At 39.7% G+C, this 27,557-nt stretch overlaps 1 protein-coding gene across 2 annotated transcripts; it reads left to right on the plus strand.

Moving 5' to 3' along the window:
- Positions 1 to 3: 3 nt before the first annotated feature.
- rhot1b (ras homolog family member T1) lies at positions 4 to 27,160 on the plus strand. Of its 2 annotated transcripts, XM_053638423.1 has the most exons (20): positions 4 to 62; positions 1,999 to 2,057; positions 2,153 to 2,234; positions 2,316 to 2,359; positions 2,445 to 2,498; positions 3,286 to 3,338; positions 10,612 to 10,720; positions 11,248 to 11,349; positions 12,324 to 12,422; positions 12,532 to 12,640; positions 12,842 to 12,962; positions 13,708 to 13,792; positions 14,018 to 14,163; positions 15,677 to 15,777; positions 15,927 to 16,057; positions 16,297 to 16,380; positions 16,544 to 16,666; positions 19,669 to 19,871; positions 20,046 to 20,168; positions 27,043 to 27,160. In XM_053638423.1, the coding sequence occupies exons 1-20, from the start codon at positions 26 to 28 to the stop codon at positions 27,158 to 27,160; spliced, it is 1,983 nt and encodes a 660-aa protein (XP_053494398.1). In that variant the 5' UTR covers positions 4 to 25. The 2 variants fall into 2 exon arrangements, with proteins under 2 accessions (XP_053494398.1, XP_053494397.1); XM_053638422.1 differs by having other exon boundaries at positions 19,669 to 20,168.
- Positions 27,161 to 27,557: the final 397 nt, after the last annotated feature.

A 27,557-nucleotide genomic window follows, 5' to 3' on the forward strand; every position in this document is an offset into this window, starting at 1 on the left:
CATCTGAGATTAGAAATTAGGAAAGATGAAGAAAGACGTGCGGATTTTACTCGTCGGAGAGCGTGAGTCATCTGTTTCTGTGTTTTATAAACTGACTGACTAAAACAGAGTCGACCTATTTTACTGGACACAGACGTGATCACTTAAAATTTCTTTATTGAAAATATACTGTGGCTCTAGAAGGACATGCATACAGTAATATTATATATAAGTGCGTTATGACGCTTTATAACTAAATATGCAGTGCAGAGGGGTAAAGGAAAGTCTCGAAATCGAAATGTCACGGCCTTAGATTTAAGAGCACTTTAAACTAAATTATATATAACATATACCTCTGTCTGTATATATTTTATATCATGATATCATGATAATGTGTGAGAACGAGTACTAGCATGTAAAAAAAAAAAAATTATTCCATAAAAATTATTTCCTGAAGGATCTGCGCATCATCTGACATCTGGTGGTGTGTGTGTGTGTATGTATATATATATATATATATATATATATATATATATATATATATATATATGTGTGTGTGTGTGTGTGTGTGTGTGTGTGTATGTATGTATGTATGTGTGTTAATTACAGTTATGAAGCTTACAGAATGCTTGTTAGATGCTTGTCATTAATGCATTTAATTTTGCAGATAAAAATAAAACGTGGGATATTTTTGTTATAGGATTTTAGTACAAGAAGTTACAATAATGGTTTTAAGACCTTCTAATGCTGAAGATCTAGCAAAGAAAGATACAATCAGGGCTGCGGTACAGGATGGGAGGAGCTCTGAATGATTTCTAAGTAAAAATTGGGTTGTGCTCAATCCACATGAGCAATGGCCTCCAGTTCAGAAATATTCTTGGGTTTGCGTGCTGCAACCGTCTTCTTCAAAACCCACCAGAGATTTTCTAGGGGGTTCAAGTCAGGTGACTGTGATGGCCTTGTAGAATAAGTACAATTCTGTAGAATCTTCCAGGACTTCTTCTGCAACCAAGCCTTGGTGGAATTTGAGGTATGCTTGGGATCATTGTCCTGTTGGAAGGTCCAATGATACCCAAGCTTCAGCTTCCTCACAGACGGCATAACGTTTTCTCCTAGGATTTCCTGATACTTCAATCTTGCCTTCCACACGCTGCAGGTTTCCAGTGCCAGAGGATGCAAAGCAGCCCCAGAGCATCACCGAGCCACCACCATGCTTGACTGTGGACAGAGTGTTCTTTATTCATTCTTCTTCCTCCAGACATACCGCTGATCCATCGTGCCGAAAAGTTTTGTTTCATTGCTCCACAGAACAGAATCCCAAAACTTCTGTGGCTCATTTATATGATTTTGAGCCAGCTTTTCTTGTGCTTTTGGGTCAGTAGTGGTGTACATCCTGGAGTTCTGGCATGGAAACCATGCGCCTTACTGTGCTCACTGAAACCTCAGTGCCTGTTGCCACCAAGTCTTTCTGCAGGTCTTTTGCAGTCACTCGAGGGTTTTTCACAAACTGTCTTCTCAGAAATATGGTTGCAGCTGTTGATAGCTTCCTTTTTCTGCCCCATCCAGGTATTTCATACATTTTCTGCCCTGTCCAGTTCAGGTATTTCATGTGATCCAGCTCAAGCACACCTGGTGCAACTAATGAAGCCCTTGATTAGTTGCATCAGGTGTGCTTGAGATAACACCTGTTTAGCATATTTGTGATGTTGTGAGGGATTCTATTCAGGGGGTTGAATAATTTTGAGACTGGAGAAATCATTATAAGTTGCATTTTCAGTTGAATTTGGGGAAACCACTTGAAACATTCGTTGTTTTGAACTATTTCAATTGCCAATAAGTCTGTCAATTTTGACAATAAACCTGATTTGCAATGGGGTTGAATAATTTTGATTGCAACTGTAAGTGTGAATAAAACAAACAAATGCTGCCCATACCACAGTAATACTGCACAAAGAAAGTCCTCATATTTTTATAGATTACTTATAAAATCTTTTATAAATGTCTGTTGTGTGTGAACAGCCAAAGTGGGGAAGACGTCTCTTATCATGTCTCTGGTCAGTGAGGAGTTTCCTGATGTGGTAGGATGACTCATATTTCATTATGCATATACAGTACTTTCCCGCTCTGCTGTTTTTTTGGCTGATGTGACTGATCCGTGCTTGTGTCTCTTTAGGTTCCTTATAAAGTGGAGGAGATCACCATTCCTGCTGACGTCACGCCAGAGAGAGTCCCTACACACATAGTGGACTACTCAGGTAGTGAACGAGCAGATTAAGAGCACTTCCTGTCACATGATATGACCTTAAAGTAAATAACTGTGTTTTAAATGTGTACAGAAGCTGAACAGACAGATGAGCAGCTTTATCAGGAGATCTCCAAGGTATAATCTGTAAATTTAAATACATCAATTGCACTGAGGTTTGTCCCCGTGGTGCTGATTTATACACATCTGTCTGTCTTTGCAGGCGAATGTTATATGCATTGTTTACGCCGTCAATAACAGGAAGTCGCTTGAGAAGGTGAGTCACAGTGAGGTTTCACGTTCCTCTCAGAAATGTTGTAATCATTAATAATGTAATAATGTCATTAGGGGAACTTGTGAAAGAGTTGCTGATGTCAAGTGAGGACATAAGATCTTAAAACATAGATATCATCATGTTATCAAGGAAATGTAGATACCTGGCAACAAACGATAAAAAAAAATAGAAATCTGTTAGTGGTAGTATTATAGCATCATCATCATCATCATCATCAACAATAACAATAATCTTTATTACATATTACACAGTGCCCTCCACTAATATTGGCACACTTGGTAAATATGAGCAAAGAAGGCTGTGAAAAAATTGCTTCTTTGCTCATATTTACCAAGGGTGTCAATATTGGTTTAAGGCACTGTACATAAAATTAAAAAAAAAAAAAAAGTGATTTACAAGGAAATGAAAAGGATACTAAAAAAGAAATTAAATTGAAGAAAAAACAAACTGAAAAAATTATGTTCTTAAATGGTGTAGTAAAACACTTTTAGCTGCTTTAAAAAAATATTTATACACACACACACATACACACACACAAGCTGCTATGGAAAACATAAGACTTTGGGAATATTTGAGTTGCTTTTTTTTTAATTACAACGAGATTAATTCATCCAAGAAATATTGATTGAGTACATGGAGACTCTGAGGGACTCTAGGACTGTTCCTTAAATGTAAAGGACTGTGTGAAAATCTCAGGGAGTTTATCATAACACAGATTTGACATCACATCTCAGCCTGAGTTCTAATATGTGTTGGTTTCTCTCCTCAGGTGACGAGTCACTGGATTCCTCTGATCAATGAGAGGACGGATAAAGACAGCAGGTCAGAAGGTGTTGATTAATTCTCTATAACAGCAGCACTGACAGTAGTGCAGGTTTATATTAATGTGCTCGTTCTGATACATTATAGTTTCTATAGTAACAGCTCATTCACAGAGATGTGTACAGCGGAAACTCCACATAAACGGATTAAACAGATTTTGATCCTGCCACACTCCAGAGCTGAGATCTGAGTCTCTCATTTCCAATGTAATATAAACATTTGGGATGCACAAATATGAACATTCACTGGTTGATTTTATTTACTATGCTATAGTACAGTATACTATACCTATTTTATCTACTATACTATAATACTCTATACCCATTTCATCTATACTATACTGTACTGTACTTCCATATTTCACCGATACCACACTACACTGTATCGTACTGTAATTAAAATTTCATCTATACTACACTACACTACACTTTTACTATACTATGCCATACATTGACATTTCACCTACACTATACTACACTGCACTATACTATACTTATGCTATACTATACTATATTTCACTACACTACACTATACTATACCATACGTATACACCCTTTTACTATACTATGCCATACTTTAAAATTTCATCTATATTACACTACACTATACTATACACTACACTACACTCTACTTATGCTACACTATACTATACTACACTATACTTATGATACACTATACTATACTACACTACACTGTACTTGTGCTATATTATACTATACTACACTGCACTATACTATGCTATACTATACTACACTGCACTACACTATACTACACTATATTACATTACACTATACTATACTATACTACACTGTACTATACTACATTACACTACACTATACTACATACATTTACATTTATTCATTTAGCAGACACTTTTATCCAAAGCGACTTACAAATGAGAGAATACAAGCAAAGCGATATATCAAGCAGAGAACAATACAAGTAGTGCTACCATACAAGATCCATTAATTGAGTTACAGAAGAAGCACAGTCCGCAGAGTAGAGGTATAAGTGCAAAATTATTATTATTTATTTATTTATTTATTTATTTATTTATTTTTATGAGTTGGTTAGGTGTTCATGGAAGAGGTAGGTCTTTAGCTGTTTTTTGAAGATGGTGAGAGATTCTGCGGTGCGGATTGAGATTGGATTTTCATTCCACCACTGAGGAACAGTTAGTTTGAAGGTTCTTGAAAGGGACCTTGAGCCACGCTGAGTAGGAACTACTAAGCGTCGGTCGCTAATTGATCGCAGATTGCGTGAGGGAACGTAAGCCTTCAGGAGATAGTTGAGGTAGGAGGGTGCTGTTCCAGACAAGGTCTTGTAGGTGAGCATCAAGGCCTTGAATTTGATACGGCAGCTACAGGAAGCCAGTGGAGGGAGATGATGAGGGGTGTGACATGGGTTCTCTTGGGCTGGTTGAAGACGAGGCGTGCTGCAGCATTCTGAATCATCTGAAGGGGTTTGATGGAGCTGGCAGGGAGGCCCAAGAGTAGTGAGTTGCAGTAGTCCAGTTTTGAGATAACAAGAGCCTGGACTAGTATCTGTGTAGCCTGTTCGGTGAGATAGGGTCTGATTTTCTTGATGTTGTACAGGATGAACCTACAGGACCGTGCAGTTGTTGAGATGTGGTCTGTAAAGGTCAAGCTGTCATCAAGAATCACCCCAAGGTTCCTGGCCGTCCTAGTTGGCTTGAGTGTGGTTGAGCCGAGCTGTACAGTGAGGTTGTGGTTGGTTGAGGGACAGGCTGGGATGACAAGAAGCTCAGATTTTGCCAGGTTGAGCTTAAGGTGGTGTTCCCTCATCCAGACCGAGATGTCTGACAGGCAAGCAGAGACGCGTGCAGAGATGGATGGATTGTCAGGCTGGAAGGACAAATAGAGCTGGGTGTCATCAGCATAGCAATGATATGAGAAGCCATGAGACTCAATCACCTGCCCTAGAGATGTAGTGTAGATAGAAAAGAGGAGTGGTCCCAGAACTGACCCCTGTGGAACACCAGTTGTGAGTTGCTGAGTTTCAGAAATACTGAAATACCCTCCATGATACCTTGAAGGATCTGTTTGAGAGATAGGATTCGACCCAGCGCAGAACCGTTCCAGTGATGCCTAGGCTGGAGAGAGTTGACAGGAGGATCTGATGGTTCACAGTGTCAAAAGCAGCAGAGAGGTCGAGTAGGAGCAGCAGAGAGGTTGAGTAGGATATACTATACTACACTATACTATATTACAATCTTCCCTCTTGGTTGTCCATCGTAGCGACAAAGACCATTTTGTCATCAGACATGATGCGTGCGTAGATGGCTGGTCAGGCCAATCTTTGCACGGAAAGTCCTATGGCAGGTGGGACAGGGGATGGGGTGGACGTCTCCGTGAGGGTTGCTGGCACAGGTTTTTCTGGCTTGCCTCTTTCGTTCGGCTGCAGCTGTCTGATTTGTCTCACACAGCAAAGAGCCCTTGTGAATGGAGGAGCGCCAGGCGTCACGATCCAATGCAGCCTGTTCCCAGGAGGCAGGATTGATGTTAAACGCTTTCAGTGAGGCTTTGAGGGTATCTTTGAAGCATTTCTTTTTGCCTCCTTGGCAATGCTGACCTTGCTGGAGCTCGCCATAGAAGCGTCTCTTTGGTAGACGCTGGTCTGTCATGCATACCACATGTCCTTCATGTTGGTCATCATCAAGATGGTGAAGATGCTAGGAGGCCTGCTTCATTGAGAACCACAGTGTCTGGGACTTTGTTCTGCCACTTGATGCCAAGGATTTTCCTGAGACTGGTGGTGTGAAAATGGTTCAGTTTCCTGGCATGACGTTGGTACACTGTCCACATTTCGCATCCATACAGCAGTGTGGGGAGCACAACTGCCCTGTACACTTTCAACTTGGTGTGGATGGTGATGCCTCTTCAGTTCCAAACCTTGGCATACAGTCTCCCGAAAGCTGAGCTGGCTCTCGCAATGCGAGATCATCAATTACTTCGTCATCTATTGTGGCATTTTGTGACAATGTGCTACCGAGGTAGGTGAACTTGGTCACTGTTTTCAGTCTCTGACCATTAACAGTGATGTTGGGCTCTGTATAGGGCTTCCCAGGGGTTGGCTGATGCATGACCTCAGTCTTCTTGGTGCTGATGGTGAGACCGAAGTTTGTGCAGGCACTGGAGAACCTGTTAATGCTGCGTTGCATGTCCGTTTCTGTGCTAGCGTTAAGGGCACAGTCATCAGCAAAGAGGAACTCCCTGATGATGTCTGTCGAAACCTTGGTTTTCGCTTGGAGCCTCTTGAGGTTGAACAGATTATCATCTGTGCGGTACTTGATGCCTATCCCAACATCACCGTCTCTAAAGGCGTCAGTCAGCATTGCGGAGAACATGAGGCTGAACAGGGTCGGTGCCAGGACACAACCCTGCTTGACGCCATTGGAAACTGGGAATGGCTGAGACGCTTCTCTGTTGTCTTGGACTCTTGCCTGCATGCCGTCATGGAACTGCTGCACTATGGCTATCAACTTCCATGGACATCCATACTTGGCCATGATTTTCCAAAGGCCTTGGTCAGGTCGATGTAGGTAGAGAAGAGGTCGGTGTTCTGTTCCATACATTTCTCTTGTAGCTGCCGTGCTGCAAACACCATGTCGATGGTACCCCGCTCTTTCCGGAATCCACACTGGCTCTCTGGTAGAAGCCCTTGGTCGAGGTGAGCGTTCAGGCGGTTCAGCAGAACCCGGGCAAGAATCTTGCCTGTGATGGATAGTAAGGATATGCCACGGTGGTTGGTGCAGGACTGGCGGTTTCCTTTGCTCTTGTACAAATGAATGATGGAGGCATCTTTGAAATCCTGGGGGGTCGTCTCTTGTTGCCACATCAGTAGAAAGAGCTGATGAAGCATCTGTGTTAAAGCTGTGCCTCCTTCCTTGTAGACCTCTGCTGGAATGGAGTCTGAGCCAGAATGGAGTCTGAGCCAGGAGCTTTGCCACTGGAGAGGAGACATATCGCTTTCTGGGTCTCAAACAAGGTTTCATCAAGGAGGATCATCCAGTGCTTCATTGATGGGTATTTGGGGGAGACATCTGATGGCTTCATCAATGATGGCTGAAGGTCGGTTCAGGTCTTTGTCAAAGTGTTCGGCCCAAAGTTCATGAATCTTCTTCTTTTCAGTGATCAATGTATTCCCATCTGCACTGAGGAGAGGACATGAGCCTGATGACGTGGGTCCGTACACTTCTTTCAAAGCGTCATAGAATCGCTTCATGTCATGCCTGTCTGCATAGCCTTGGATCTCGTCAGCTTTGTTGCTCAGCCATGTGTCTTGTATCTGGCAGAGTCTCTGCTGTACCAATCTGCATACGTTTTTGTACGCATCTTTCTTGGAGGTTGTTGAGGTAGGTTTGATGGAGATGGTGTTTCTCATTCAGCAACTGCTTAATGTCTTTGCTGTTCTCATCAAACCAATATTTGTGCTTTCTGATTGAAAGACCCAGAATAAGTAGCTGTATCATAGGCCAGTTCTCTGAGAGCCGCCCAGTCAGCTTCCATGTTCCTAGACGATTGTCCAGGGCATCCATAAAAGACTGCTTGGTTCTACCGCACTTCAGCTTGGTAATGTTTAGACGTTTAGGGGCCTTTTTCCCTTGCGGGCATCTCTTTGGCTGGATGCAGATGTTGAGCTTGGTGATGATGAGACGGTGGTCCATCCAGCATTCGGCTCCACACATGGACTTGGTCTTGCGTACATCCTGCCTGTCCCTCTTCCTGACGATGACGTAGTCGATGAGGTGCCAATGCTTTGAGCGAGGGTGCATCCATGACGTCCGATTATGAGAGGCAGAATACTGTGTTGGTAATCCGCAGTTCACGTTCGGCGCAAGTCTGAAGCAAAAGGAGACCGTTGCTGTTGCAGTGACCCACTCCGTGCTTTCCTAGCACTCCATCCCAGGCAGAGCTGTCATTGCCGACTCTCGCATTAAAGTCACCTAGAATGGCGAGCTTGTCTGTTCTAGGAACATCAGCGATGACAGAGTGGAGGTCCACGTAGAACTTGTCCTTCACTTCCTCTGGGTTGGTCATGGTTGGAGCATAGCAGCTGATGATTGTAAGGTGCTTTCTTCCAGACAGGAGGGGGAGTTTCAAGGTCATGAGCCTGTCGTTGACTCCCTTAGGAAGGCCTGCCAACTTGCCAATCAGCGCTGATTTTACTGCAAAACCGACACCAGCTTCATGGCACTTGTTGTTGTCTCGACCACTCCAGAAAAAGGTGTATCCAGAGCCCCTTTCACAAAGTTCACCTTTGCCTGCGAGCCGGATCTCATTCAGGTCTGCAATGTCGATGTTGTATCTGAATAGTTCATTTGCTATCAGAGCGGTTCTCCTGTGGGGTCTGTCCGTGTCATGCCTGTCCATGAGAGTGCGCACATTCCATGCACCAAAGGTGAGAGGAACAATCCTAGATTTCTTCTTTGTGTTTTGACTGCTTGATTAGGGCCCCCAGCAGCCGCAGTAAGCTGGTTAGGGAAGTTTTGGAGCAGGCAATGTTTAGGGCACTTTTTCTAGCGCCTTCCTCATGCCTGGAGGTGAGCAGTGCGATCCTAAATAGGGCTGCCAGACTTCACTGCTGCTCCCTTTCGTGAAGAACGACCATATGGCCTGGGCTGCCTGTGTGCAGGGTTGCGGCTACGGCTGCCAGTGTACCCACACCTGCCGCTTCATCGCTTGCCTATCACCACAGGACCTGGAGGTTGGGATGGATGGTAGATGACAAAATGACTTGCGCGGTGACTTGGTTTAAAGTGAGGAAGAGTTGCGCATTTCTTTGACCTCACTCTCTCGCCCAAAACCAACTGGGTCCAACAGGTCAAGATGGCTGGAGTCGGAGTTGAGTGCAGTGGATGACTTTGATGACTTTTGTGACTCGCCATGCTCTTAAAGCGCTCCACGACGCTTTGCTGGGAATCGCCTTTCTGCCTGTTGGCCGGTTAAGTGTTTCTTCCGCGCAGAGTGCCGAGTCCAGTCTTTACTGTTTACCCATAGCTGGGAGGCTCGTGGAGGACGGGAGCGTCTATCTTCCCGTGCAAGTCCTTATGACTTGCCCACTGTCCATTATACTACACTACACTATACTAAACTATACAATACTATACTACACTACTATACTACACTACTACACTACACTACTACACTACACTATACTACACTAGACTATACTATACTACACTATACTACACTACACTATACCACACTATTCTACACTATACTACACTATACTATACTACACTAGACTATACTATACTACACTATACTATACTACACTACACTATACTACACTATACTACACTGCACTGTACTACACTATACTATACTATACTATAGTACACTACATTACACTACACTATACTATACTACACTATACTTTACTGTGTGATACTGTATGATACTATGCTATATCTCAGCTCTGGAGTGTGATAGGACTAAACAAAGTGCACTCCTGTGTTAGTCTTGACCTCCTCAAAGCACAGTTTGAATTTGGTGATGATCTGTGGATGTCAAATCCCCCCCCAACAAAGGTCAAAGGTGTCTAATTTTCACCAAATTTACATCATCCATTAGGGAGGTATTAAATAAATACAGGAGTGCAATTAGTTTTGTTTTATTACTCTCCATAGCTGGGATCTGATCCCCTCATTACCATTATATTACACAAAGTAAATACACAGGTTTGGAACTCACTAATGTAAACATTAACTGTTAGATATCAGTTAAAGTATACATGCAATGGATGGAAATGTGTCGATTTTATCTACTATACTATACTATACTATGCTATACTATAGTGTGTGTGTATATATATATATATATATATAGACACACACACTATTATCTCAACTTTGGAGCATGCTCGGATGAAACTCCCTAAGGCACCTCCCTTGACCTCCCTAAGGCACAGTTAAAATTTTCTGAAGATCTGAGAATGTTAAATATTTCACTCAAAAAAAACAAAACAGTAAGGACCGTTGTGGGGGGGTTTGGGGAATAAAATGGAACATTTTCAGATCTTCACGAAATTCACATAGAACGTTAGGCAGGTCATGACTAATACAGGAGTGCACTTAGTTTCATCCTGTCATGCTCCAGAACTGAGATCTGAGCCTCTCATTTCCATTAGGATACAGTCAGTAAATACACGTTTTGAACTCACGAATGTAAACATTTCCTGGTGGATATCAAGTAATGTACACAAGTAGTGCGTGTGTGTGTGTGTGTACGTGTGTGTGTGTGTGATACAGGGTTCCTCTGATCTTGGTTGGTAATAAGTCTGATCTGGTGGAACAGAGCAGCATGGAGACCGTCCTGCACGTCATGAACAAATACACTGAGATCGAGACCTGCGTTGAGGTGCTAACACACACACACACACACATACACACACACATACACACACACACACACATGCACACACACACATATGCTGTTTTTAAGACTAGGCGGTGCTTTTACATTGCTTTATTTTGATTTTTCAGTCTTAGAATCAAGTCTTGGATTAATAACAGTTAATAACACATTATTCAGTGTTTATACGTGTTACAACAAGAGTCTTCAAATAGAAGTTAATATGAAGATGAGCTTACACCTGATAAACTTTTCTTTATTAAATGTGTCCTTAGTCATTTTAAACTGTAATGTAGTAAATTTTTGAAAGTAAACATAAATTATTACTATGAATAAAAGTTTAAAGTGTTAATAATTTATTTTATTTGTATTTTTTATTATTATTTTGAATTAACTTCTAATTAATTAATATTGACACCTTTATTAATTTGTATATTTAAATTGTTTGATTTATTATTATTATATTTTTTAATTAGCTTCTTAAAAGCTATAGCAATAAAGACTTGATGTTTGTGTGTGTTTGTGTGTTTCAGTGTTCGGCGAAGAATCTAAGGAACATCTCCGAGCTGTTTTATTACGCTCAGAAAGCTGTACTTCATCCAACAGGGCCACTTTATTGCCCCGAACGCAAACAGGTGCTGAACTCTTTCTCTCTTTTTAATCAATTTCTATCACAAATTTTCTTTGCGCTACTTTCTCACTTCCTGGTCAAAACATTCAAATTAATTCAAATGGGAAGAAAAAGTCATTTCTCCACTATTATCTCATGCATTACTGCAAATGGACTTTTCTTTTCTTTTCTTTTTTTTACATCTAAAAGTGATGTGTTTTAAATAAAATAAACATTTAAAGTTCACAAAGTAGCAGCCATATTGTATCAACGACCTGAAAACATATAATAAATAAATAATAAGGAGGCCACAGCCACAATGTTGTTTATTAGGTTGCATATTAGTTTGGTATCACATTCTTTATTTTTTATTAAATTTGTATCAAACGTAAATAAATTTTGTGAATAATTTCTCCTACATTTTTACTCTTAACTTGCAAGCGGACTCATTTTTATTTTGGTGTTTTTGGTGTCTTTTTTTTCTTTTGTGCTTTTTTTAGGATTAAAAGTGACACATTTTTAATAAAAACAAATAAGTAAGATTCACAAAATAGCAGCCCTTTTGTACTGAAGACTAGAAAACGTATAGTCAACATATAACAAGGGAAAAAAGTCACTGCGGTCACAAAGTGTCTGAGATTAATGTGTTTTTAATAAGCGTAAATGGATTAATAATTTTTTTTAGATCATTTATTAGGTTATAATTTCACTTTTGTTGATAATTTGTCATTTTAAGACCAACATAAATAGAAATATTAATGTGAATGTAAAAAATATATTTAAATGAAAATGGATCAGTCATGTGCAAATTATTTAATTTGCATATTACTTTTAAACATGTTTATATTATTAGTGTTCTGATCAGTATGATACATTTGTGATACTAATAATGTCATATATCATATCACAGTTTATATTTTTTTCCATTGTGTGTGTGTGTGTCTGTGTGTATGTGTGTGTGTGTGTGTGTGTGTGTGTGTGTGTGTGTGTGTATGACAGATGAAGCCAGCGTGTGTACGAGCTCTCACTCGTATCTTTAAAATTTCGGACTTGGACAATAATGGAATCCTCAACGACAACGAGCTCAACTTCTTCCAGGTAAGAATAAAATAAATCAATAAAAACAGCACGTACATCACAACTCATAACTGCTGCATGTTGATTTATTAATCATTTTATTAAGTGATATATTTATTGCTCTGTGCAGAAAGTGTGTTTCAGCTCGCCACTCGCTCCTCAGGCTCTGGAGGACGTGAAGAAGGTGGTGAAGAAGAACATGTCTGATGGAGTGTGTGAGGACGGACTGACCCTGCAGGGTGAGGGACAGAACACACACACACACACACACACACACACACACACACACACACACACACACACACACTCTCAGTGTTATGTTCCATTATCACATGCTATAATCAGTAATATATCAGTCTTAATGAAGGAAATAAAGATTAAAATGGTGAGTGGTTAAACAAATGAACCTCTTGTGTGTTCCTTACATGTTTTTTCCCCAGGATTCCTTTTCCTCCACACGCTCTTCATCCAGAGAGGGCGTCACGAGACCACATGGGCGGTGCTTCGCCATTTTGGCTATGACGATGACCTGGAACTACATCAGGACTACCTTTTCCCTCTGTAAGTCCCACCCACTCATGTTAACCAATCACTTGTTAGTGGAACTTTTGTTATCTCTATCTCCTATTATTGGTTTCTGCTGTTAACCCCGCCTCCTTTTTAACCTATTTCTCTTCATAGTCCTTTCTCCTTCTTACCTGCTTATCTTGTATGTCCCACTTCCTTCTTACCTTCTTCCTTTGTTATCCCTTCCGCCTTATTTCCTGTTTCTTTGGTTAGCACTGCCTCCTTTTACCTGTTTCTCTAGTTCGCTCCACCTCTTCCTTACTTCTTTCTCTAGTTAGTTCCACCTCCTTCTCACCTGTTTCTTCTGCTAGCTCCACCTGCTCTTTATTTGTTTCTCTTGTGAATCTTGCTTCCTTCTCGCCTTTTCTTTGGTTAGCACTGCCACCTTTTTACCTATTTCTCTTGATAGCCCCATCTTCTTATCTGTTTCTCCTGTTAGCTCCGCCTCCATGTTACTCTTGTTAGCCCTGACCTCATTAGCCTCACTTCATTCTTACGTGCCTCCCTCTTATTTGGATCTTTGTTTAGGCTTACCTATTGCTCACCTTTTTCTGTTTTTAGTCCCAACCCACTGCACCTGTTTTCTACTGATAGCTCCACCCGCTTCTTATTTGCTTCTCCTGTTAGATTTGCAATTCTTTGGCCTGTATCTTTACTAAATTTGCCCACCTTGCTGTTTTTCTCTTGTCAGCCCCATCCCCTCACTTGTTTAAACATGATACACTGTGTGCATTTGTAGGTTAAGAATCCCGGCGGACTGCAGCACCGAGCTCAACCACAATGCCTCACTGTTTTTGCAGAGCGTCTTCGATAAACACGACAAGGTGAAGACGCCGCCACGGCACTCGCCCCTACACAACAGATTGCACTCACACACATACATCAGGTTTTTTTTTTTTTTCGACTTGATCAGTCTCAGTAATAATGATATAAAAAATGTTGTACAATGTATGCTGGGTCAACCGGGACAGAAGTAGGCCCAATGTTGCATTAATTGTGATCTGTGATCTGTTTTTATTAGCTGATATTATCTGATGATTTTATTTTAGGACAGAGATGGAGCCCTGAACCCCAGCGAGTTGAAGGACGTCTTTGATGTTTTTCCCTACATGCCATGGGGTCTGGACGTAAATAACACCGTGTGTACGAACGATCACGGCTGGATAACATACCAAGGCTTCATCTCTCAGTGGACGTGAGTTACTGTTAACCATGATGTTGATTATTTTTCTGTAACATCACATCCACAGGTCTTTTATTCCTTTATACCACAGCAATTTACCAATATTTAAAATTTGTTATGTATATTTCCATCGAAGCTCATGCACTGCATGTGTATGTATAAATATAGTATAATACCATACAGTAAAGTATACTATAGTAGAGTAGAGTATAGTGTACCGCAGTATACTGTGATACTATTGTATAGTGCAATGCAGTGTTTTATAGTATTAGACAGCACAGTATAGTATAGTAAAATATACTATAGTATAGTGCAATGCAGTGTTTTATAGTATAAGACAGCACAGTATAGTGTAGTAAAATAAACTATAGTATAGTGCAGTGCAGTGTTTTATAGTATGAGACAGCACAGTATAGTATAGTAAAATATACTATAGTATAGTGCTGTATAAAGTTGTATAGTGTAGAATAGTACAGTACAGTTTAGCACAGTATAATATAGTAGAGTACTATACAGTAAAGTATAGTATAGTACAGTATTGCACACTATACTGAGATACTATAGTACAGTGCAATATAGTGTATTTTATAGTATAAAACAGCACAGTATGGTACAGTATAGTACAATATAATATAGTATAGTACCATACAGTACAGTGTAATATAGTACAATATATAGTAATATGTAGTACAATACAGTACAATATAGTAAAGTACAGTAGAGTATAATATAGTATAGTGCATTGTAGTATAGTATCGTGTGGTATAGTGCAGTATAGTACAGTATAGTATATTACAGTACAGTATAGGATTGTATAAAAAACCTGCTATATTTCCATTCAAGCACATGCACTGCATGTGCAATTTAACTGATATTGACCAGTAAATGTTTATTTTTTGTGAGGCTCAAACCTAACATATTTATTGAGTGTAAGATATTGGGAATGAGAGGTTCAGATCTCAACTCTGAGGTGTGATAGGAAGAAACTCAGCACACCCCTGTGTTAGTTTTTACCTCTCTAATGCACAGTTTACATTTAGTGTAAATCTGAGAACGCTGAATTTTTCACCCCTTATATCTTACCATTTCTTGTGGTGAAAAATGTGACATTTTCAGACCTTCACTAAATTGGCACTGTGCGTTAGGGCAGTCAAGACTAACACCGGGATGTACTTAGTTTTGTCCTATCACCTTCCAAAGCTGAGGTCTGAGGGTGTTAGTATGTTGGAATTGAGTGGAAGCACTTACACTGGAGACTACTTCCATAAATGTCTCCTAACAGAAAACTTCACGATCTCAATGATTACACACGTTTTTAAATCCATTTATTATCCGTGTCTGGCATACAGAGTTCCTTATGAATGAGCTGTTACTATAGAAACGATAACGTATTAGAACGAGAGCATTAATATAAACCTGCGTTACTGTCAGAGCTGCTGTTCTAGAGAATTAATCAATATCTTCTGACCAATCAGGATCCAGAATTCAATAGCACTAATTATTGTAACGTTTGTCATGGTGGCAGGTTAACAACATATTTGGACGTCCAGAGGTGTCTGGAGTACCTTGGTTACCTTGGTTACTCAATCATAGCGGAGCAGGAGTCGCAGGCCGCTGCCATCACGGGTGGGTATTTCCACACATTTCTATTTCATGCCCATGTGTGACAGTTTCAATGCTATATTTAAACCTTTGACATATTACAGCAGGAAACATGTGTGTGTGTGTGTGTGTGTGTGCGTGTGTGTGTGTGTGTGTTTTCGTGTTTTCCACAGTGACCCGCAGTAAGTGTGTGGACCTGCAGCAGAAACAGACACAGCGCTGTGTGTTTCTCTGTAACGTCTTTGGCAGCAGTGGCAGTGGAAAGAGCAGCTTCCTGCAGGCCTTTATCGGACGCAACCTCAATGTACACACACACACACATACATAATACATATACCACACAACATGTGCACATGCACATACATACATGCTCTTAAATGTATTAGTGCACCAGTCACGTCAGTTTCCATATTATTTATTACTAATGGTAGTAAATAATAATAGTTTTTAATATTTAATATTATTTTAGAAAGATGGAAAACTGACTTTGTTTTGAAGACATTTTTACAAAACAAATATTGTGTGTGTGTGTGTGTCCTCCAGCGTCAGAAGACGATCAGAGACGAACACAAATCACACTATGCCATTAACATGGTGCATGTTTACGGTCAGGAGAAATACCTGCTGGTGAGACATTGCTCTCTTTTACTGTTCACATATTAATGTGTTTTTATTCATTATTATTATTAATATTATTATTATTATTATTATTATTATTATTTATAAAGATTTTTGAAGGAGCTACAATGTTAACGTAGATGTAACGTATCGTCTGTTTTTCTCTCCACAGCTGCGTGAAATCTGTTCGGATTTGGACTTCGTGTCCGAGTCTGATCTCTGCTGTGATGTTGTGTGTCTGATTTATGACATCAGCGACCCCGACTCGTTCAACTACTGTGTTCAAGTGTTTAAGGTGCGTTTACACCCCAGTGTACCTGCACACACACACGTCAAATATTTGACCCAAAAACAAAAAATTGGTGTGGTTCAGTGTTGGTGTTTTTTGAGGCAAAAAATTCAACATTCTCAGATTTTCACCAAATTCACACCTTGTGTTAGGGAGGTCAAGACTAACACAGGGGTGCACTTGGTTTCATCGTTTCACGCTCCAGAACTGAGATCTGACCACTTCATTATGTTGGACCTGTCCATGTATAGAGGAGAAGCTTATAAACTGATGAACAGACAGACAGATGGACAGACAGACTACCAGGTAGAGCAGTGGTCAGTCAGATAGATGGTGAAATGACCAGGCAAGCAGACAGTTAGACAGAAGGATGGAAAAAACAGGCATACAGACAGGTGACAAAAGAGGCAGACAGAAAGACAAAGGGACAGACAGCAAAACAGACGGCTGTCTGTCCAACATATGTGACTGACGGACAGACAGACAGACAGACAGACAGACCAACCTCTGTATGCACAGACAGAAAGCAGATGAATGGATCAATGGACAATGATCATTACATAGCAGTGAAGATTTCATGAAATTTTTCATCGATAAGGTTGAAAATATTAGATGTGAAATACAGGCCATTAAATTAAAACCGGACAGTACTGTAACAAACCCATTACATGACAATGTAGCAATATCAGATCAATGTTTAGAGTATTTTGCTTCGCTTAGAGAGACTGAACTAGCTACATTAATCTCTTCAGCCAATTCATCAACTTGCATACTAGATCCCGTACCTACATGTTTGTTTAAACAGATTTGTCCAGGAGTAATTGAACCATTTCTAAATATAATCAATTCTTCCCTAAGCACTGGCTATGTACCTAAATCACTTAAATTAGCAGTTATTAAACCCTTGATTAAAAAACCTGATCTTGACCCGTCTCAATTGTCCAGCTATAGACCAATATCAAATCTCCCCTTCATCGCTAAGATTTTAGAAAAGGTTGTAGCAAAGCAGTTATGCTCGTACTTAGATAGGAATAACATTCATGAAATGTATCAGTCAGGGTTTAGACCTCATCATAGCACAGAGACAGCATTAGTTAAAGTAGTAAATGACCTTCTACTGACCTACGATCAGGGTTGTGTCTCTCTGCTTGTGTTACTCGACCTTAGTGCAGCTTTTGATACTATAGATCACACTATTCTCCTTGATAGATTAGAAAATGTTGTTGGTATTAAGGGAACAGTCCTCTCCTGGCTCAGGTCTTATCTGACCGATCGTTATCAGTTCGTAGATGTAAATGGTGAATTCTCCATGCGTACTGAGGTTACTTTTGGAGTTCCACAGGGTTCTGTTTTAGGCCCACTGCTCTTTACTTTATATATGCTACCCCTAGGTCAAATTATTCGTAAACATGGAATTAGCTTCCACTGTTATGCTGATGATACACAGTTGTATGTTTCAGCGAAGCCAGAGGACAGACAGAAGCTTAGTAAAGCTGAGGATTGTGTAAAGGACATTAGACATTGGATGTTAACTAACTTCCTTCTACTTAATTCTGATAAAACAGAAATACTTTTATTAGGCCCACGTGTAGCTAGAAGTAATCTTTCTGATCACATGGTTACTCTGGATGGTCTTTCTGTTTCATCATGTGCAGCAGTTAAAGACCTTGGAGTGATTATTGACTCCAGCCTATCATTTGATGCTCATGTAGATAATATTACTAGGATAGCCTTCTTTCATCTCAGAAATATTTCTAAAATAAGAAACATATTGTCACTACATGATGCGGAAATACTAGTTCATGCATTCGTCACCTCTAGATTAGATTACTGTAATGCCTTACTGTCTGGATGTTCCAGTAGGAATATAAATAAGCTCCAGTTAGTCCAGAATGCAGCTGCTAGAGTCCTAACTAGAACTAGAAGGTACGACCATATCACACCGATATTATAAATACTGCATTGGCTCCCAGTAAAATCTCGCATTAACTATAAAATACTTTTATTAACCTATAAAGCACTAAATGGTCTCGCGCCACAATATCTAAGCGACCTTTTGGTTTTATATAATCCGCCACGCCTACTTAGATCAAAAGATGCAGGCTATTTGACAGTACCTCGAATAGTGAAGGCTACAGCAGGGGGAAGAGCTTTCTCTTATAGAGCCCCACAGTTATGGAACAGTCTTCCTATTAGTGTTCGGGACTCAGACACAGTCTCAGTGTTTAAGTCTAGGCTTAAAACGTATTTGTTTACTCAAGCCTACCCTGACTAGATTCTGTTCTACTACTTCGCAGTCATAATTATCTTTTTTCTCCCTCTCTCCTTTCGCCGAGCCCCACATGAATTTATGGAGATACTAGAGATCCAGATCCTTTCTGCCTCTGGATGGAGCTCAAATCTTCTCTAATTCCAGACTGCTGGGACTACGGCTGCTCCTAAGGCCATACAGACTTCATATAAATCCATAATGAACTTTTTCACACTATCTGTTGTTACCCAGATGAGGATGGGTTCCCTTCTGAGTCGGGTTCCTCTCAAGGTTTCTTCCTCTTAAAACATCTTAGGGAGTTTTTCCTTGCCACCGTCGCCACTCAGTGGCTTGCTCAGTTGGGATAAATTCGCACCTTTAATATCTGTATACCATGTTGATATTTCTGTAAAGCTGCTTTGAGACAATGTCTATTGTAAAAAGCGCTATACAAATAAAATTGAATTGAATTGACTGGCAGACAAATAGCAAGACAGGCAGATGGACATACAGCCTAGCATTTATCTATCTGTTTTATTTAACTGTCTGTCTCACTGTCTGTCTGTGTGATTAATCATCTGCATATCTAGACAGACAGTGAGACAGATGGTGAGACAGGCGGTTAAACACACAGATAGAAAGACAGATGGTGATACAGGCAGTTAAACACACAGACAGGTCTATCGGTATAGCTATCTACAGCAATAACGATGTATAAACTATGTGCGCTCGTGTGTGTGTGTGTGTCTGTGTGTAGCAGTGTTTTGCGGACAGTAAGCTGCCATGTCTGATGGTGGCGATGAAGTCAGACCTGCAGGAGGAGAAACAGCAGCACAGTGTCACACCTCTGGAGTTTTGCAGAACACACATGGTTCCTCCACCGCAAGCGTATAGCGTTAACACGGCGGCTACGCCCAGTCGAGACGTCTTCATCAAAATCGCCACCATTGCCACATACCCGTCAGTACACACACACACACACACACACACACACACACACACACACACACACACACACACACACACTTTGACCTCTCTGGCCTGTAAATACATCTGCTCTGAGAGTTTAGTGTTTTTTCACTTATTGTTTATGATGAAAGCATCTTACTCTGTGTGTGTGTGTGTGTGTCGCAGTCACCTGCGTCTGCGCTGCATGTGTACCTGTAACAGGTGCACCTTCTGCCTCTGTCAGAACTTCCTGAACTCAGAGCTCCTCCACGCTGTAAAAGCCAAAATCTACACACTCGTCTTCAGCAGGTTCTCCTCTTCTCCTCTTATCTCTATCTTTAATCCAATGTTCACATAATTCTGTCCTTTTCTATCCTCCTTATTCTGCTCTGTTAGTCTTCAGCATCTACAGTCAGGTGTGTAAATGTTACAATGATTCAATTTAAATCAGATTCCTTAGGAAACTATACAGTGCACCAAAGAAATCTTGTTTCAGTTTGATTCTTGATTGTTAATGATGAATAAACCATTCATGATTATATGTTTATTACCATGATCCACTTCAGTTCTGAATCTTTAGGAAACGATTCACTGCGTCATGAAAAATCAACTTTCAGAATGATGCATTTTAGTTTGATTCATAATGAATAACTGTGTTTATTACCACAATTCTCTTCAATTATGAGGAAATGATTCAGTGCAGACTGTAACCTCAAATTTCAGAAGGATTCATTACAGTTTGATTCTTAATAAATGATTAAGTTTATTACCACGATCCACTTCAATTATGAATCTTTAGGAAACGATTCACTGCATCATAAAGTCTCGACTTTATTCCCGAATTATTCATTTCAACTTGATAATCTTCATAAATGAATACATTTTTATTGCAATGACTCAGTTCAATTATGAATCTTTAGGAAACTATTCAGTTTGTCATGAAAGCTCACCTTCCAGAATGATTCATTTCAATTTGATTCTTTTTGTAAATTATTCAGTGTGTTATCATGATTACCTTAAATTATGAGTCTTTAGCAAATGATTCAGTGAGTTATGAAACGTTTGAAATGGTTTAGGAAATATATAAGTGGAGACTGGTATTTAACAGATGCAGAATGATTCATTTCAGTTTGACCAGTTTCATTCTTTATTCAGATTCACTTCAATTATGAGTCTTTCGTAAGCTATTCAGTGAAAATTTTTGTGATTCTGGTTCTTAATCATTCATGAAATGATTCAATTTATTACCACAATCAACTTCAATTGAATGATTCATTCACAGTCTCAACTTCCAGAGTCACTCATTTCAATTTGACTCTTCATAAATTAATAAATTCAGTTTACCACGATTCACTTCAATTATGAATCTTTAGGAAAGAGTTCACGGCATCACTGAATTCACAAGTTTCAGAATGATTCATTTCGGTTTGGTTCTGGTTCCTAATGAACGATTTAATCTATTATCATGATTCACGTCACTGGTTTAGGAAGCAAATCAGTGCATGTCCAAAACAAATCATTATTTGTTTTGAGTCTCTCAATTTCGATTCCTTAGGAAACAATTTAGGATTTTGATTCTTTGGGAACCTGTTTGATTCAATTCTGATACTAGGAAATGATTCAGTTCATTACAAACTCTCAAAATTCACCACTTTTCAGTTTTATTACATTATTATTATTTTTTTAATGAAATGATTCAATCAGGTCATGAAATCTCAAATGTCACAATGATTCAATTTTGATTCAATTTGAAAATTTAACTGGATTTGATTCTAAACACAATTCAGAACGTTTTTAAACACACAAGTGTGACTCAGGAAACAGTTTACACACTGTAGTGAAATATTATTATTATAGTTTTGGCCAAAAAAAGAGAATAATAATGTTAGTAAAGGATAAACCTGTGTAATTGCAGTTGCGCGTGTGTGTGCGTGTAAAGTGTGATGCACTTGGAAGTGTTTACTCTGACACAGTGTTTGTGATGTGGTAATGAAGTTTCTCTAATCAGTGTGCGGTCCACTGTTTAATTTCCTTCCGTGTGTCTGCTTTCACTCTACAGAGGAAGTTGTGTCTGATCATCTGCACACTGCAACTTTCATCTAATTCCTCTGTCTTTAATTATAATTATATTATATTATAGTTATTATCCTCCTCACACACACTGCCATTGTGCTGCTGTAGTCCTGAGAGCTTTAAATAAAAAACGGAGGAAAAAGAAATGCTCCAGTCAAATCGTGTTTGATGTCCAAATTTTGGTTTGGAGGCACGAGCATAATAATAATAATAATAATAATAATAATTATTATTATTATTATTATTATTATTATTATTATTATTTGTCCTTATCATTCACAAAAGAGATAAATCAATAAAGTTATATTAGTAGCAAAAATACTATATATATATAAATGTTAGAATACACTAAAATATACAATTTAAATAATTAACTTCACTCAAAATAAATATAAATGTGTAAATATGTTTAATAAATAAATAAATAATAAATATAGTAAATAAAAAGACAAACAAATTATTCTATTCTAACTAAAAAACACTGAACGTTTACTTCCTGAATTCTCTCTTTTTTTTATTTATGTTGTTTATAAAATCTTAAATTTTATTTAATGTGTTAATTATTGACATGTAGTGTGTTTGTGACTCTTCATCATCAGCATCATCATCATGACACCTTTCACATGATGTTGTGTGTGTGTGTGTCTGTGTGTGTTTCTCTCTTCCTCTTTCATGTTGCTTCACTCCCTATTCTCATCGAATTTCACACATCTGGTTTTTACACAGCTTCCTCCTGTCCATTACTCTGTGTGTGTGTGTGTGTCTGTGTCCTCCAGCATCAGAAGACATGTGTGAGAGAGAGAGTGAGTGTGTTTGTGTTGGCCGGTCTGTCTCTGGGCATATGCACATACAGTCCCTCCACTAATATTGGCACCCTTGGTAAATATGAGCAAAGAAGGCTTTGAAAAATTGTCTTTATGTTGAACCTTTTGATCTTTTGTTAAAAAAATTCACAAAAATACTCTGCTCTCATGGATATCAAACAATTGCAAACACAAAACGGGTTTATCAAGAAAATCTGTTACATATAGGTGTGCAACAATTATTGGCACTCCTATGAATTCATATGAGAAAACTATATTTGAAATATATTCCCATTGATATTTTACATTTTTTAGTACACCTGGGTGACTAGGAACAGGAAATTGTTCAACCATGACTTCCTGTTTCAGAGTGGTGGAAATAAGTATTGAACACGTCAACATTTTTTTTCAGTAAATATATTTCAAATGAGGCTATTCACATGAAATTTTCACCAGATATCAGTATTAACTCAAGAAATCTGGAAATATAAAGAATTCACAACATTAAAGTCCATAAATAAAGTTATGTGTAATAAAGTGGAATGACACAGGAAAAAAGTATTGAACACGATAATAAAAAGAAGTTCTCCAAGGCATGGAACCAGCTGAAATCTGTAAGTAATTATACTCCCTATCTGTGCAAATTAATATCAGATGTTTTAGTAAATTGATGGTCTATAAAACGGCTTTTCATTACCAAAGTGTCACACAAGAAACATCTCATGATGGGTAAAAGCAAAGAGGTCTCCCAAGACCTTCACAACCTTATTGTTGCAAAACATATTTATGAAATCGGATACAGGCGTATTTCAAAACTTCTGAATCCTCCAGTAAGCATCACTGGGGCCATTATCCGCAAGTGGAAGCAACATCACTCCGTCATCAACCGGCCATGCACAAGAGCTCCTTGCAAGATTTCTGACCAGGGAGTCAAAAGAATAGTCAGAAGATTAGCCCAAGAGCCAAGGACCACTCGGAAAGAGCTCCAGAAACACTTGGAGGCAGTAGGTGCCATCATCACAGAAAAAACAATAGGCAATGCACTCCACCACTCACGCTCACCTCGCAAGACTCCATTACTAAAGAAAAGGCATGTCAAAGCTCGTTTAAAGTTTGCTACAACTCATTTGGACAAGCCTATGAAATACTGGGAGAGTGTAGTCTGGTCAGCCGAGAGCAAAATTTTACTTTTTGGCTGTCATACTACACACCATGTTTGGAGAAGAAATGGAACTGCACATCACCTTAACACACTATACCAACAGTGAAGTTTGGAGGTGGAAGCATCATGGTGTGGGGCTGTTTTTCATCGCATGGTACTGGCAGACTTCATATAATTGAAGGAACGATGAATGGAGCCTTTCACCGGGAGATTCTTGAGAAGAATCTGCTGCCATCCACCAGGATGATGAAGATGAGACGTGGGTGGACCTTCCAGCAGGACAACGATCCAAAGCATACAGCAAAGAAAACTCTCAACTGGTTTCAGAGAAAAAAAAAATCAAGGTGTTCGAATGGCCCAGTCAATCACCTGACTTGAATCCAATTGAACAAAATTTAAAGAAAATATATTTAGAACAATGGGCCAAAATCACACCTGAATACTGTGGCCAATTAATTTCTTCATACAGGAAGCGTCTTGAAGCTGTCATTACAAACAAAGACTTCTCCACTAAGTATTAAATACATTTCAGTTAGCGAGTTGAATACTTTTTTCCTGTATCATTACACTTTATTACACATAACTTCATTTATGGACTTTAATGTTGTGAATTCTTTATATTTCTGGATTTCTTGAGTTAATACTGATGTCTGGTGAAAATGTCATGTGAATAACCTCAAAATATATTTACTGAAAAAAACATTGACGTGTCCAATACTTGTTTCCCCCACTGTAAATATGAGGTAACACATAGGCCAAATTCCCTTAGTCATTCATAACAATGGGTAAGACCAAGGAATATAGCTGTGATGTGCGGCAAAAGGTTGTTGAGCTTCACAAAATGGGAAGTGGCTATAAGAAAATAGCACAAGCATTGAAAATGCCCATTTCCACCAATAAATGTTATGAATCGACCTGGAATTGGACGTGTGTCTATATTGTCTCAATGCACTGTGAAAAGGATGGTTCGAGTGGCCAAAAAATCTCCAAGGATCACAGCTGGAGAATTGCAGAAGTTAGTTGCATCTTGGGGTCAGAAAGTCTCCAAAACTACAATCCGAAGTCACCACAAGTTGTTTGGAAGGGTTTCAAGAAAAAAGCCTCTACTCTCATCCAAAAACAAACTCAAGCATCTTCAGTTTGCCAGACACTACTGGAACTTCAAATGGGATAGGGTTCTATGGTCAGATAAAACCAAATTAGAGCTTTTTGGCAATAAACACCAGAGGTGGTTTTGGTGCACACAGAGAGTTAGCCATATGGAAAAGTATCTTATGCCCACGGTTAAATATAGTGGAGGCTTTTTAATGTTTTGGGGCTGTTTTTCTGCCAGAGGACCTGGACATTTTGTTAGGATACACGGCATCATGGACTCTATCAAACATCAACAGATATTAAATGAAAACCTGACTGCCTCTTGCAGAAAGCTTAAAATGGGCCGTGGTTGGATCTTCCAGCAGGACAATGATCCAAAACATACATCAAAATCAACACAACAATGGTTTACTGACCACAAAATCAAGGTCCTGCCATGGCCATCCCAGTCCCCTGACTTGAAACCCATAGAAAACCTGTTGGGTGAACTGAAGAGGAGAGTCCACCAACATGGAGCTCGAAATTTGAAGGATCTGGAGAGATTCTGTATGGAGGAATGATTTCAGATCCCTTGCCATGTATTCTCCAACCTCATCAGGCATTATAGGAGAAGACTCCGCTGTTATCTCGGCAAAGGGAGGTTGCACAAAGTACTGACTAAACGGGTGCCAGTAATTGTTGGATAAACCTGTGTTGTGTTTGCAGTATTTTTGTTAATTTTTGAACAAAAGGTTAAACAATGAAGACAATTTTTCACAGCCTTCTTTGCTCATATTTACCAAGGGTGCCAATATTAGTGGAGGGCACTTTGTGTGTGTGTGTGAGAGAGAGAGACAGTAATTGTATAATAATTTATAATATTATCACGATCATTATTTCTACTGTTTATATCAACTTTCATGTTTGTTTTGCTCTCTCTCTCTCTCTCTCTCTTTCTTTTCTCTGTCATGTTTCTTACTTTGTTTCTTGTTATCTCTCTTTTTGTATCTCCTTTTTATCTCACTTCCTTTTACTGTCTTTATCTCCCGCTCTCTATCTTTCTGCTGTTATACGTCTGTTTTTCTTTATCTGTCTCTCTGCATCTCTCAATATTTTTTCTTGTCTTTGATATTCGCCCTCTCTCTCTGCCTTTGTCCCTTGCGCTTTCTCATAATCTCTCTCTATCCTTCTCTCTCATTCATCTGTCACTTTTTCTCAACTTCCATTTAATTTCTCCCCCTGATGAGTTCTCTCACTTTGTACACATATCTCTCTTTCTCTATTTATTTTTTGCTTTATCCTTCTGTCTGTCTGTTGGTCTTGTTGTTCATCTCAATCTCTACATCTCTCTCTTACTGTATCTCTTGGGTTACTTTTCTCCAACTGTCTGTCCCTCTCTCCATTTATCTTTTAACTCTCCCTCTCTCTTTATTCCTCTCTCTGTTTCTACTGTCTCTACCTACCTATCTATCTATCTCTTTTTATCCATTTATCTGTCTCTATTCATCTCTCTCCCTCTTTATTTTTATATCTATATCTCTTTATTAATCCCCCCTCTCTCTCTTTATCCGTGTCTCTCTCTCTTTATCCCTCTCTCACCCTCTTTATCCTTGTCTCTCTTTATCCCTCCCTCACACTCTTTATCCCTGCCTCTCTCTTTATCCCTCTCTCCCCCTCTTTATCCCTCTCTCACCCTCTTTATCCCTCTCTGCCTCTTTATTTCTATCTCTGTTTATCCCTCTCTCACCCTCTTTATCCCTCTATCTGCCTCTTTATTTCTATATCTCTATCTCCCTCTTTATCCTTCTCTTCCTGTCTCTCCCTTTTTTTCTGTTTCTCTCTCCCTCTTTATCCCTCTGTCTCTCTCTTTATCCCTCCCTCACCCTCTTTATTTCTATATCTCTATCTCTCTGTCTCCCTCTTTATCCCTCTCCCTCATTACCCTTCTCTTTCCCTTTCTGTCTCTCCCTCTTTTTCTGTCTCTCTCTCTCTCTCTTTATCCATCTCTCCCTCTTTATCCCACTCTTTCCCCTCTCCTTCTCTCTATCCCCCCTCACTCTCTCTTTCTCAGGGTGGTTCCCCTGGTGGATCTTCATGGGTCGTTGTTGTTGTTGAAGGTCAGTTGTGGAACGGCTCTATTTGCTCTGCTGGGCTTCAGCGTGTACCGAGTGCTGATTAAACCCCGGTGATACACACCCACACACAATCACACACACCCACACACACCCACACACACACAATCACACACACCCCCACACGCACCCACACACACTCACACACACCCACAATCACACACACCCACACACACCGACACAAACACGCACCCACACTCTCACACACACCCCCCCACACACACCCACACACAATCACACACACTCACACACCCACACACACATCCACACACACACACACACACACACAATCACACACGCACCCACACACACACCCACACTCTCACACACACCCCCCCACACACACCCACACACACCCACACACACACCCACACACATCCACACACAAATCCACACACACATCCACACACACACACCCACACAATCACACACACCCCCACACGCACCCACACAC

This window comes from Ictalurus furcatus, chromosome 12, assembly GCF_023375685.1.
Source record: "Ictalurus furcatus strain D&B chromosome 12, Billie_1.0, whole genome shotgun sequence".
Classification (NCBI taxonomy): domain Eukaryota; kingdom Metazoa; phylum Chordata; class Actinopteri; order Siluriformes; family Ictaluridae; genus Ictalurus; species Ictalurus furcatus.

Coding starts and splice junctions, on each gene's coding strand:
- rhot1b (XM_053638422.1), top strand. CDS start 26: ATGAAGAAAGACGTGCGGATTTTACTCGTCGGAGAGC. Junction 63..1,998: donor GATTTTACTCGTCGGAGAGC/GTGAGTCATCTG, acceptor GTGTGTGAACAG/CCAAAGTGGGGAAGACGTCT. Junction 12,963..13,707: donor CAGGACTACCTTTTCCCTCT/GTAAGTCCCACC, acceptor GTGCATTTGTAG/GTTAAGAATCCCGGCGGACT.